Here is a 13,755-nt window from a genome sequence, read left to right as displayed (position 1 = left end):
GTCTGTGCCTTAATGATGCCCCTTTGTGCCAGAGGGGACTCCTCAGACTGGGCTGCCCCTCTGTGCTCTGTTAAACCTGCCTCTATTGATCGAGGGGGCTCACAGCAGGACTCTGTCTTGACCACAGCACAGATGAATTGACGGAGCGCCAAAGACGGGGGGAAAGGTAGCGAGCAGGGCTGCGCATTGATCCAGGCCCCTAATTAGATACATTCTGTCTCAAGTGTCAGCTCTCACTCTCGTCCTATCTGTCTCTGTAATGTCTCTCTGTCTCGCTCCACGCTACAAAGAACAGAGACGGGTCGGAGAGGCGACTATGAAATGAGCCTCCAGCATAATAACAGTCTCCATCCTGCTAGGAGCACAGCGGTTGGCCAAAGAAAAAAACAGGAACTGGACGTTGTTTCATTTTGCTGAAAAGCAGCGTTTTTTTTTTTTGTGCCCCTCTTCGCCACATCTACATAAAACTCTGCAGATGCATTATTGATGGCGATGAGAGTCCAAACTCACAGCTTAGAGAAAAATGACTCCCTACATGCTGTCAGTCTAGTGGACATGGCAGCCAGCTCTGCTGAGAATTGTGTCAGGAGAAAAAAAAAAAAAAAAAGTGTATGAAAATGTCTCATCTCACCGTCTGCAGTTGGTTCAACAGTGATCAACAAAGGCTGCGGTCACATAGTATTGCTTTGTTCCAGTGGGAATAAATCGATCTGGACGATATTACTGTGAACCAGGGGTCTCAAACTCAAATTGGCTTGAGGCCACTGATGGTATATAACAACAATATTTCTGGAAAGTTTTTAACTATTATATAATTGGTGGTAAATCTAAATTTACTATCTGCGAGAAGATTCAGTCCATTTCTATAGCTGTTTTTAATGGCTGCCACAAATCAGATGAAACAAGCCTCTGTTTACATTTTCCCAGCCAGTGAGTAATATGTCAGCCAGCGTTAGCCAGTTAAAAAGAAGAAGGATAAGATTTTTATATAGATAATTTCATTTTTACACAATATTTTGTGGTTATTAAGGAGGGAACACTACCACTTTTGTCCACAGATGTCTCTAAAATCAACAAATTATGAAGGCTTCTTGTTGTAACTTTTAAAACAAAAGTGCAAAAAGCAGTTTCTTCACATTTTTGCATTGGACACACACTTCTCTCTTCTGCTTTCAATGCTCATTTTTTCCCAGTATTGATACTTTGTAACCAGCTGCACTTTTTCGCTCTCTCTCCTCTCGAACAGCGAGTTGACACAAACACTGCTGCAGTGCCCACATAGTCCCGCCTCCTCTCACTTACTCAAAATGCTGTCTTCTTCACATCATTCACCTTTTATATTTATCTTTTAATAACAATCCAGAATTGTGTGCCCTCAATGTGAGTTAATTTGAGTCAATTTCAAGGTTTTATATCGAAATTAGAAAATTCCGGTATTGTAACAACATTAAAGGGGGCATTTAATTGGTATGAAACAACTACAAGAAAAAACATCAAATAAATCATTTTGTGGGCTGAATGGAAGGGGCCAGAAATGACCTCCTGGAACCCAGTTTCAGATCCCTGCTGTAAACCTTCTGGACTGTTTGCACTGGTTCATTTATTCTAATCCCTGCGCACACAAACTCCAAATTTGGAGCACTCATCCCAGAGCGGACTGTCAATTTTCTCACCTTTCGGACTGATCTTGCGGACTTCCTCCACATAGTCCTTGGTGCGATAGTCGATGGGATGCGTGACTCCGCCCTCGCTGATAGTCTCGTGCTTGCTGGCTGATGCCGTGCCGAACACGGTCACGTCCGTCACTGTCTTGCACAGCTGAGTGGCAGCGATGCCCACACCACCTGCAGGAAGAGGGACAGAGTTAATGAATATGATTTATGATTTGGTGAAAAGTGTAGGAATGTGCGAAATGGAGTTTTTTCAGCCAGTACTAATAAGATAAACCCTCACTTCATGTTTTTGTATTTAAAAAGAAGTTCATATAACCTCTAGTTTATGCTTACCTGAGGGCAAGAAAGGCTAAGATGTAATGACAAAGATGGATGATTTGATATTCTGAATGCCTACTTGTACGTGAGCACGAATAGGTTTAGCCAACAAAACTTCTTCAGGAAAGATCATGGTTTATCTCTGTCATGAGCCACATTGGCTATTTATACCCTCATGGCTACCCTACGGACACCTAGGCACTTGTCTCCTATTTTTTTTTCCTAAAAAAAAAAAAAAAAAAAAAAAAAAAAAAAAATACTGTATATACTTGCATTTTGCCAAAGAATTCATTTTAAAAGTTTTGACATAATCTGTCAAATCAGATTATTATTAGCCAGTATATATTAATTTCCCATTATAGGCCAACAAATTATCGGGCCCGGTATTTATCATACATCACTAAAAAATGTAGTCATATCATAATTTGAGAACATGACTTGTAATGGATTCTACTGCAAAGACTACTGGCAATTAGAGTTAAATAATTAATAGAAATTTAATGGAAATTGCAAAAATGGCCTACAATTGCAGGAGGTGCAATATTTGTTAAATGCAAAATGTATGTCAAATTACCATTTTCAATTAAATATTGCTGTGCTGCAGAGATGTCCTGACCTACACAACATATTTTACAGACTTCTACAGATCCCTGCAAAAATAACACCATGATCATTTTAATGTTTTTCAGCGAAAATGAGACTAATGATGTAAAAGTTCTCATTCCCTCTAGCAGCATAAATCATATTGCAATTGCAATGTCAGTCAAAATAGTCACAATTAGATTTTGTCTCTAAATTGTTCAGTCCTACTGACAATCATTAAGGCTTAGCTGAATATGTTTGCTCAAAGGAACACAGAGACCACCGTGAAACAGAACAGAACAGTCGCTGAAGGCACCTAAGAATTCCCATTCCACAAGCATTTTCTATGGCAGGTAAATGTGATTTGCATTATTTATTGTCCAAAACAAGCAAAGTCAATAACAGCGTGGATGTGTTTTGCTCAGGGGTATGTAAAGAGCGCATTAAACACAATCACATTACTGCGACTGGCCTGGGGAGAATAGACGCCCACACACAGATGCACAGGCGCTGGAGAAAGTCGCCATTGTAGCTCAAGTGACACATCAAATTTTTTGGTTCCCTTATTCAAGACAACCTGTCTGAAATTCCACAGGGTGAAAAATGTAGCTGAGGTATCTGTTTTGTTGGGAACGGAGAGCTGGATGACATTCTATCGCAAATTACATAAACACAGCTCCTTCTAACCGTGCCAGCTGAAAACAAAAAGTGCACCGTTGTCCAAGATAACTTTTAAAGACAAAGTGCTGTGAGACTGTGTGCCTCGCTGGATGTTTCGGATATCTGTGTTTGTGTTCACTGTATTTGAAAGTGTGTACATAGTTGTGGCAAATGCCTCAGCCAATGTTTGCTAAGGCAGCCAGCGCAAGAAGTAATAGGTTACTGATAAGCAGTGCCTTGTTTGAAATGGAGGCTGACTTGAGGACTTGAACTGAAAGGCATCCGTAAAGGTCATCTACGGCTGACCAAGCAAAGAGCACGTCTTATCTGATAGCGCAGAATGAAGCCACACAAAGCAACATGTACATTTACATCCAGTTTTAATGACATAACTGAGCTGCTGCACTGCCGGACAGGTTTGGATTAAATGACTGATGAAATTATGATTTGCTTGCTTACACAGGCAACCAAACCCAAACATTTAATAAGCACACCCTGTAAGATAATCAGAAGGGCAGGAAGCAGTCACATGCTCAAAGGAGGCTTATGAACACTTGATTAGACTCGTGTAAAAGTAACCGCACAGGAAGATGTTTCTTATCATGTCTGATGCTATCAGGCGATTTTCTTCCTTTATTCCGTATAAACAGAAAACACACAAGTGACACATCTTATTAAAGATGGTTAGTTGCATTATAACTTAACTATGAAATGTCAGCTGTCACAAGCTAAGAAAAACAGCCCTGTTTTCAGCTGTGTCACAATGCATTTTGAGAAAATCCAATGGATTTTGAAAAAAAAAAAGTTCATTTCAGAGCCAATGAAATTCTTCCTTGCTTATGATGCAGCAGAACATGGAAAAATACAGCTGTTCAACCGAGCGAGTGGAGTCTGGATCATATTTTATGGCGAAAAATATTTTCTGGTTTCCCCTCTGATGTCCTACAGCTGCTTAGCTTCAACTCTCAGTGATCTAATTACAGAGTTTCCTGATGAACAGATGGCTTTAGCTCACTTGTTGCTAAAGTAGCTAACCGTAGCTGTTAGCTGCTATTAGTGGCCGACGGGACTCAGCAGCCTCCCGATGAATATGACACAGCCTCTGAGACTGATAGGGACTACAGCACCGAGGTCGTACCAAAGCGGTGTTCCTGCTGGGTTTGCCTCCAGAACCCCAGGGTTCACGTTACTTAAGCTTGGTTAGCCCCAGGTTGCTGTGAGCCAAATCCAGCAAGAAAACTTTGGTACTGTAGACCATTTCCTGTTGTCACACTGGCCTCCGTTGGTCAGGACAGGAAGGGTCTGCTAATAGGACCGCTCTCCCTCCAAGTGTTACGTGCATGGACCAGAAATGCATGGCGGGAGAGATGTAACGCACAGCTTTATTGGCTACTGTAAACACCAATCAAGGTCTGCAACAAGTCCCTCCCTAGCTGCTTGTTTTACAGGAAACACATAACCAATAAGCAGTCTATTAGCCTTTTTTGGGAACTTTAATGTTGTGAAACAGTAGCAGTTTGGTTAGTTTTAGGCACAAAAACTATGTGAGTAGGTTTAGGATAAAGACCTTAAGACTTTTAATAACATTTTGGTTTCATACAGGACACAAACCCTGGTCTCCTGGGTGAAAGTCCTGAGTGTGTTTTAGCCATCCAACCTCCTCAATGTGCAGACTTTCTCCCACTAATACCAAAAATCAGTACTTGAGAGTTGAGAGTGAGACTAGTCCAAAGATTAGGGACATCCAGGAGGGATGTATGCATCCAAGCATGTAGGAGAAGTTACAGTGGCTACAAAAACTGGCAATGCCAGATGCCAATAGAGCCACCTAAATGAGAATGAAGGTACGCCATATTCTTTGGTTTTCTGACAGATTAAAATTGACCAAAAATGGATATATGTGGTTTTACTGGGCAGCTGCATGATTACAGTTATTTTATGAATTAATTTCCATTATAGCTAATAAAATACCTTTGTCAGAATGTGTATATCTTCTGTATGGGTAGAACATAGTACATTAGATGACTGATGCCCCTCTGGTCTCTTCATCCGAGCATTAAAATGACCCTGAGCCAGTGAACCAGTGGAATAGCACAATTTCCTCACTGACATCCTGGCAGTGACTCTCTAAGGCAGCACCATCACATAAAAACAGCACTGATGCCGGCCAAAGAAATGAACTGAGATGTAATGATAAGATCAATGCCAAATCAAATTATCCTCTTTTTTTAAGATCTGACCAGAAATCACTCAGCATGGGAATGAAAAAGGTTAATTTCAGAGCCTTTTATTTCAAATTGAAAGAAACCTCAGAGTGCTTTGTTACGGAAAACAGTCCCTTGATGTAAAAAAAGGTAAGAAAGACAATTTCTCTCCCCACAGAATCATTGTAAAGACCAAAAACGTTTGTGATGCGAGAGCTCACGTCCATGAGAGATGAATAGACTGCTCTGCATTACTATGATCACGCCTGCTGACACTGAGGGGAGATTTGATGAGAAAACACAATCAAGGCTGTTGCTGTTGGATGTGAGTGTTGTTGCGGCTGCGTTACAACAGCACCATCTCCTCTTGTCCTCAGTGAGAAACCAAGTTTGTGTTGCCAAGGAAACCCCGGCCAAATTGCCGGCAATGACTGAGCAAAGGGAGCCATTTTGTTTCATTGACTGCTCTTCCTTTGGGCATATAAGAGATTCACACAGTTTGAGTTTGATGGCAATCACAAGTTTGTCATCAGTTTATATTTGACAGACTGGTTAATGCCAGGTTTTGGATACCCAGCCACTGGTATGGATGTGTCACAATTTTTCTGTGTCCAGGAGTAACTTATAGACGAGGAACAGAGCAGTGGTTCCTGAACTTTTTCTGTCATGTCCCCCTTAAGAAGCCCCCAACTTTACAGTTATTATCAATCATTAAAAATGTCAGGGGAAGCAACTAACTAAAAAGGATCCCTAAATGTCCCTAAATCATATTTATCCAACTTAGAATCACTCTATATTTCTCTCCCGGTCCTGGCCCTCCAGTAATCTACGAGAAGTCTTTGAGTCATCACCCCTTTTCATCACCTAGTAGCAGGGAGAGTGCAGAGGCAGACGGGTTGTGTGGTTGAATATGTTAGTCTAGTCTGCCTGAGTCACTGATCCTTTATCTGACTGAGGTTTTTACAAGCCAGAATCTGTGGTCGCGACCATGGCTCTGAAATATCAGTTGCCTCGCTGTGCCGTGTATTAGTGGTCAACCGATATAAGTTTTTATAACGATATAAGTTAAGTGGCTGACGCTGATATTTAGAGAGCAGGGCGACCAATGGCAGATATATAACGCTGATATGAAAACAATTCTATTCATCCATGCACAATACAATCTAATATATGTGTTTTTTTTAGCAAGTTACATGCTTTAGATGGACTTTTTTATTAATAAATGAAAGAGAAAAATACATGGGTTATGCTTAAGAACTGAAAACGTGACTGATATCTGAGGGAAAGCTGGGTGTAACATGTTAGAAGCAATGCCAATCAACTGTATTATCTATACATAATAACATGTTATATATTTAACCCTGCACAGTGGTGCACTGATTAGCACTTTCCCCTCACAGCAAGTGGGTTCAAATCCTGATTCGGACATGACCTTTACGTGTTTGTATGTTCACCCCGTGTCTGCGTGGGCATCCTCCGCTTTCCACCACCATCAAAACCATGTATGTTAGGTCAGCTCTCCAGCCAGCGCTGGCTTAGAACTGGAGTTGGTCCCCAGGCGCTGCACAACGGCTGCCCGCTGCAACCTGGATCGATAAAATGAGGAGAATGAATCTGACTGTATAATTGTACTCTGTGCGGTTGTATATGTCTCAATAAAGTTGGCCTTGTAACAAGTAATGGTTTTAGATTAGATTTGCTGTCATTTAGGATGGAGAAATGTGATAACATTTAGAAAAGACGATGGTGTCTGAGAAGATTTAGGCAACGTTTACAGCAGGATGCATTAGAGTTATAGTACAGGGCTCAAAATGAACTTTTTCAGCACCTTCACAAAACTCACACGCTTTATGACCCTATCCCTTACACTACATGCATCTGTTTGGGTCAAACGTGTTTGTGCACAAGTACATGAGCAAGTGTTTACAGAATGTAGAAGAGAAGTTAAGAAAGGAGCGAAAAGGTTGCATTGTCTGAGTGGGGGTTAAGAGCTGCTTTGACTAAATGGCTCTGTTACATAGGAGCAACCCTCACATACAGGTGTGAAAAAGTGGCCAACAGGATGATGCATCCATTAACCCCATGTACTCACAGCCAGGCGCTCACATATTAATATTTAACTAACACTGCTGTCATAAACACAGTGACTCTCCTTCTGTCTCTGCTTCTGTTTCAGTCTGTGAGCAAAGTGGATAAAAACTGCTGCAGAAATCTTTATTCTTATCATTTTGCATTCTTTTCTTTTTTACTGAAACAAACAAAGAGCTGCTTTCCAGTAAGGCCTTAAAGTATGGCATAGATAATACTTTGAATAAAAAAGGCATTTTATACAATCAGATATCTTTGTTTCTTAAATTTTAGGTGTGTAAAATATATTTCCAGAAGAAGGTACCTGTTTCTGAATCCCGAGTACAAACTCCTGATCTGCCGTCACAAGACTGCTGAGCTGTGCCAAGAACCCCTCACTGCCCCCCACCTCACTTCACACACACACACACACACACACACACACACACACACACACACACACACACACACACACACACACACACACACACACACATCCATACATACATACTCAGATCACAAAGGGCAGAGGAGCCGTCCTGAATGGCTGCTGGTATCAGCTAATCTTCACAAATATGCACAGAGATTAAAATATGAGCCTTTCATTAAGCCAGTGATTCAGTTCCTGTTGTATCCTTGCAGTCCTGATTTATAGTTTCTCCCTTTATATTTACAAATCCAATTCCAAAATAGTTGGCACTCTGTGTAACATGTAAATAAAACCAGAATGCAGTGATTTGCAAATCATTTTCAACTTGTATTCAATCAAATACAGTAAAGAGACAAGATATTTAAGGTTAAAACTGATCAGCTTCATTGGTTTTTGTAAATACAAACTAATATGTAATTTCAAAAAAGTTGGGACAAGAGCAACAAAAGACTGGCAAAGTTGTGAAATGTAAAAAAACCCCACCAGTTTGGAACAATCAAAAGGTAAACAGGTTCACTGGTAACAGGTGATAGAAGTTTGATTGGATATTAAAGGGGCATCAAAAGGCTCAGTCATTCACAAGCTTGGACAGCGGTGTTCATCACTTTCCGAAAAACTGTGTGGGCAAATAGTCCAACAGTTTAAGAACAACGTTTTTCAAAACAAAATTGGAGAGCACATAAGAGACAAGGCAGAAAACCAACACTGAATGCCCGTGACCTTTGGCCCCTCAGACGGCACTGCATCAAAAACTGCTTTAAAACCCACATCACTGTATAAACGATACGACATGGACTCAGGAACACTCTGGAAAACTGGTGTCAGTAGAGTCCACATTTCAGATTGTTTTTGGAAATCATGTACGTCTTGTCCTCAGGGCTAAAGACAAAATGAACCATCCAGATTGTTACCATTGCTGCCTTCAAAAGCCAGCATCTGTGATGGTATGGGGGGGGGGGGCGTTAGTGCCCATGGCATCATGGGTAACTGAAAGCTACACACAGGTTTTGGAGCAACATATGCTGCCATCCAGAGGCAGAGGTGTCTAGAGGTGTCCCTGCTTATTGCAGCAGTGCTACTACTTCGTAGTAAAAGATTTTAGGTACTAGACTGACCTGCCTGCAGTTCAGACCTGTCTACCACTGAAAATATGTGGTGTTTTATGAAGTACAAAATATGACAACAGAGACCCTGAACTGTTGAGCACCTGAAGTCTGAGAGAACATTTCGCCTTTAAAATTCTTTCAAAACAATCAGTCAGGCATCAAATTCAGAATGAGTGTATATTTACAAAAAACAATCAAGTTAATGAGTTTAAACATTAAGTATATAATATTCAACTGATTATAGGTCAAACCATTTTTGCAAGTCATTGCATTCTGTTTTTATTTGTTTTACACAACGTCCCAACTTTTCTAGAATTGGGGTTGTACTTCTTTAGATTAGAACCATCAGTAGGTTGGATGTGATTTAAGACCATCCACCAACACTTAGCCGTTCCTCAGGGAACAGAAAGCAGCTTGAGCAAATTCTTGCTGCTAACTACATTTGTTCTCCTCGAGATTCAATTGAATTGTTTACATTTGTAGATTAGGAATTGTCAAAAAAATCGTCAGCCTATCTATATTGTTTTTCTCTCCCTGTCTGGAGAAACAGGACACACAGCAGGGTTTTGTCCTCCCGTGAATCCTTACATACTCGCATTTTGGCACAATTTGCACTTGGCTTCCATAACATGACTGTGAGGAGCGAAGAGGAATTTTCCCCAAAACACAGAGGAATCCAGACTGACACTGAGGCCACTGTTATTGCTCCACACCCAGAGTTCAACAGCAGGGGCGGGTGGGGACATCACAAATGTTTTTCAGATTGATAAGAAAAAAACACGAACGGGATAGATATCACGTCCTCCTCGTCCTGATTGATGCAGGTTTCTCTGTGACAGCTCGTGTTTCTTGTCTCACATCATCTCACAGTGTTTCTCAATTGCGCGAGCCGGGCTATAATCTCAGGTGTGAGTCGGGAGACGGATGGTGGCCATATGGCTACTGTCAACACCGCAGAGACGACTTGTCTCTTGTCTCTGAACACCGTGTTGTTTTCTTGTGTGAGTTCTTCTGCATTTTATTCCACATTTCCTCAAGGACTCCCGTCTTCCTGAACCTATCATTAGCCTGTGGTGGTAGCGGCCGACAAAGGAATGAAATACAAACGTGGACCCAGGCATCTCCTCTTACCCAAACTCTGCATCCATGTTACAACATCGACAAGCCGAGCCAAAGAAATGATTGTTTTATTGCCGCTCTCTGCAGCTGAGCTCTGATATGAGTCCTGTACCGGTGCTGGGAGCCGTGGTTGGCTGTTTGTGAACGTGTACTTTTGAGGTATTACTCTGCATTATGTAACCCTGGTGTTTTTTTCTGGGATGACTGTGTATGTGTGTGCACACACACACTGTGGGCTTGAAGAGCAGTTTAATGTGCTCTCTCTGATGGCGAATTTCTCTCTGTGCAGCAGAGGAAGCCCATTTTTAGTTACTGCGAGAGAATTAAAAAAACATCCTTTGCTGGTGTGTGAAGGTGGTCCCCGTGATTTCCTGAGTGAGACTCTCACACTGCCAACAAACACAAACAGAAACACAGCATGCACAAATACACATCATGTGCATCAGCATGCAGGGTTGGGAGGGTTACTTTGAAAATGTATTAGAAAAGTTACTAACTACCTGTTAAAAAATGTGGTCAGTATCCTAATCCAAGTATCACAATATTAAAGTAATGCAACTTGATTACTTTCTGTTACTTTTGGATTACCCCAGTGCCAAATATGGTGTAATTAATGTAGCTGTGCAATATCTCTGTTACATGCAATCTCTTACTCCCAAAACCTGTCAATATGTGTCTAGGGCTGCAGCTAACAGTTATTTTCATTGCCGAATAATCTGTCGACCATTTCCTCAATTAATCAATTAGTTGTTTGGTGAATTTGGACATTTTTTTTCTTAAAAAAGAAAAATTTAAATGATTAAACGATTACCAAAATAGGTGACTGATGGTGATTAATTTAATAGTTAACAATTTGTCGATTAATCGACTGATCGTTGCAGCTCTAGCATGGGCACAGAATACATTTCCAACATAAACCACTTTCTTTCCTGCCTGGTTGCAGAATGAAACACAAGCTGGTGCACACTCATCCTGTTATGCTGGAGATTCACACACACACACACAAACAGGTGTCCTGACACAGGTTTCACATACACCTGCGACTGTATGTGGTGGTTAGGGTGGGGGTGGGTGGATGGGGTCATTTGTCAACGGCTGCAGCGATGAGAGCGCGAGCGAGCGATGTGATTGGCGGGCTGGGTCGGAGGTTGCCCTGGTTTCCCTCTCCTATCAGTGCAGCTGATCTGCCGCTGGCGATGCCAGGCCTGGGGAACACAGAGACGGTTCAACCACGCAGCCCAGACTCCCGCTTAGTGGTCAGACTGAATTAGCATTCTCTAAACTAGGGTAAGACCTCCCGAGCAGACAGACCGGGCGGAGACGAGAGGAGAGGAGAGGAAATCATTTTCAAGGCACATCAGACTTTTATCATGGCTCCCAGGAACAATGGGTTCATAAGAGTAAGAGCTGTAACTACACTTGAGATAATTCTTAAATAGCAGGGGACTTTGTTAGCTGGTAAATTATGAATGAGAGTAATAATCTGTGAGGGAGTCCTGGGGGTAATATGATACATACAAATCTATATTTCTTTCACAGATGTCTTGCAAACCTCCAGAAACATTTTTATATTTTTCAATCTCATCTGCAATCAGCTGTGCACTGACGCCTGAGGCCCTGCCTGCAGGTCTGACAGCAGTCATGAAGATTTACACCAGGATGGAGCTCGCATTCACCAAACCCAAGAGATCCAGCCACCTGTTCCACTTGCTTTAAGCATTTTCTGTACACTTATAACAACACTATACTTAGACCCTAAGCTACAGAGATGTTCACAGCCAGAAATGCACCTTCCCTGTCAGACACAGCTAACGGAGACAGAAATTAAAGTCCGTGTTCATGTTTTGCATAGACACGACTGACAGCTACAGCACTTCTAAAGCTTAAATGGGTAGAAAAGTCTGCCGGTTGAATCTTCTGCATAATAGATGAGCAACTGCATAAGAAAATGTCTGGTTCTCTGATGAAAAGTCAAATGTTCAATGTTCTTGCGCAGATAAAAACTTAAATAGGACGGTCGCCTGTGAAGCCCAAGGATAACTAAGAAATGTCTGTAGCTTGAGCCAGAGACAGTGAGTCAAAGCCAAACATCGGGAATCGAAACCTGACAAAACATTCAACAGTTCAAATCAGCTGCCTTTCAGATCCAGAGTACAGATGTTCTCCCACCATTTTTTCCCTTCCAGATACCACTGTGTTAAAAAAAATGTGTAATATTATTTTTTAAAAGCCATATACTACCAACACTGTATGGATTTAGGTAAGAGGAGAAAGACAAATGACTGAAAATGAGAGTCAGCAGAACTGTCTGCCACATAACTGTATAAAACTTGAATTAAGGGCTGCCACTAATGATCATTTTCAATGTCCATTAATCTGTTGATTATTTTCTCAATTGATCGGGTAGAAAAATGTCAATCAGTGTTTCTCAGATCCCAAGGGGACATCGTCAAATGTTTTTGTTTTGTCCACATTTCATAGATATTCAGTTTACCATCAGAACAGAAAATATTTATATTTAAGATGTTGGAATTTGAGAATCTCGACTTTTTTTCCCCTAAAAATTACTCAAACCAATTAATCTGTTATTAGAATAGTCGGCGATCAATTAACCGATTAATTGTTGCAGCTCTACTTAAATTAAAAGCACAACCACCTAAGTAGACAGACAAGTAGACAGGAAATCACCAGGATTGCATCTAAAGGCAAACTTCAAACTCGTTTCAAAAATTCAGTTATCAAGATAAAAGTTTGAGAATTTATGCCCTTCATCTTGACAACCTAACAAGACACGTGAAGAACGAGAAAAAACTGGCAAAAAAAACGAAGGGTTGCCCCCCTAATAATTAAAACTAAAGGCCATAACATAAATCTGTTTGGTTTCATTGTTAAATTATCCAGGAGAGCCCCCAGTAAAAAAAAAAACACTTGAGAAACAGCAGCTCGACTCGATTACCATTAACAAGGATTTAACTGAGCTGTGACTGCTGTCAGCATCACTCTCAACATGCAGCTGGAAGCCTCTCACATCAAGTGTTTACAGATAATCCTCAGTGTTACCTGCTGGAACTCTGTCCTACGCACAGACACTCCTGTAACAAGCAGCTGCTAACCTGCACTTTTAGAAAGAAGGGTTCCAAAAGGGTTCTTTCTGGAGGTTCCACCCAGAACCATATGCTTCTGAAGAGCCCTTTTTTGAAGAAAGGGTTTGGCGCAGATTCTTTGCACGGCGGACCTTGAAGGTTTGTTGAAATCGTTCAAGAACTATTTCTTTGTACCAGAATATGAAAGAGTTCTCGTTAGAACCTCCTGAATAGATTCTAGATAAAACCCTTGGAATATAAAAAAATTCCAAGTAGAAACCCCTGAAAGTGCAAGCTAAGTGTTTCTTGGTAGACTCTTATTTCTAGCACTGTAGACCTTAAGCATCTACAGTCCAATTCGCAATTATGCTCTTCAACAGTACGAGAAGCTCCAGTTTGAATGCAACCGCAAACTCTGTCAGCGTTGGCGCCAAAATGTCACAAAGTTATGACGCACGGCGGGAAGCGTCTGAGGCCGTGAAGCAGAATCATCAGATAAACTGATGACACAGG

The 13,755-nt window shown here is 41.3% G+C and overlaps 1 protein-coding gene across 1 annotated transcript in view; it reads right to left on the bottom strand.

The window, feature by feature from the left end:
- The window catches only part of vat1 (vesicle amine transport 1), a 44,914-nt gene that overhangs the window by 12,460 nt on the left and 18,699 nt on the right, over positions 1-13,755 (bottom strand). The window contains exon 3 of the mRNA XM_084744879.1: positions 1,674-1,844. Coding sequence (XP_084601005.1) covers positions 1,674-1,844 — 171 coding nt within the window. The remainder of the gene's footprint in view (positions 1-1,673; positions 1,845-13,755) is intronic.

Source organism: Lutjanus erythropterus, chromosome 19 (genome assembly GCF_056507025.1).
Source record: "Lutjanus erythropterus isolate fLutEry1 chromosome 19, fLutEry1.hap2, whole genome shotgun sequence".
NCBI lineage: Eukaryota > Metazoa > Chordata > Actinopteri > Lutjaniformes > Lutjanidae > Lutjanus > Lutjanus erythropterus.
Note: the sequence above shows the minus strand (reverse complement) of the source record. Positions and strands in the feature narration are given on the sequence as shown.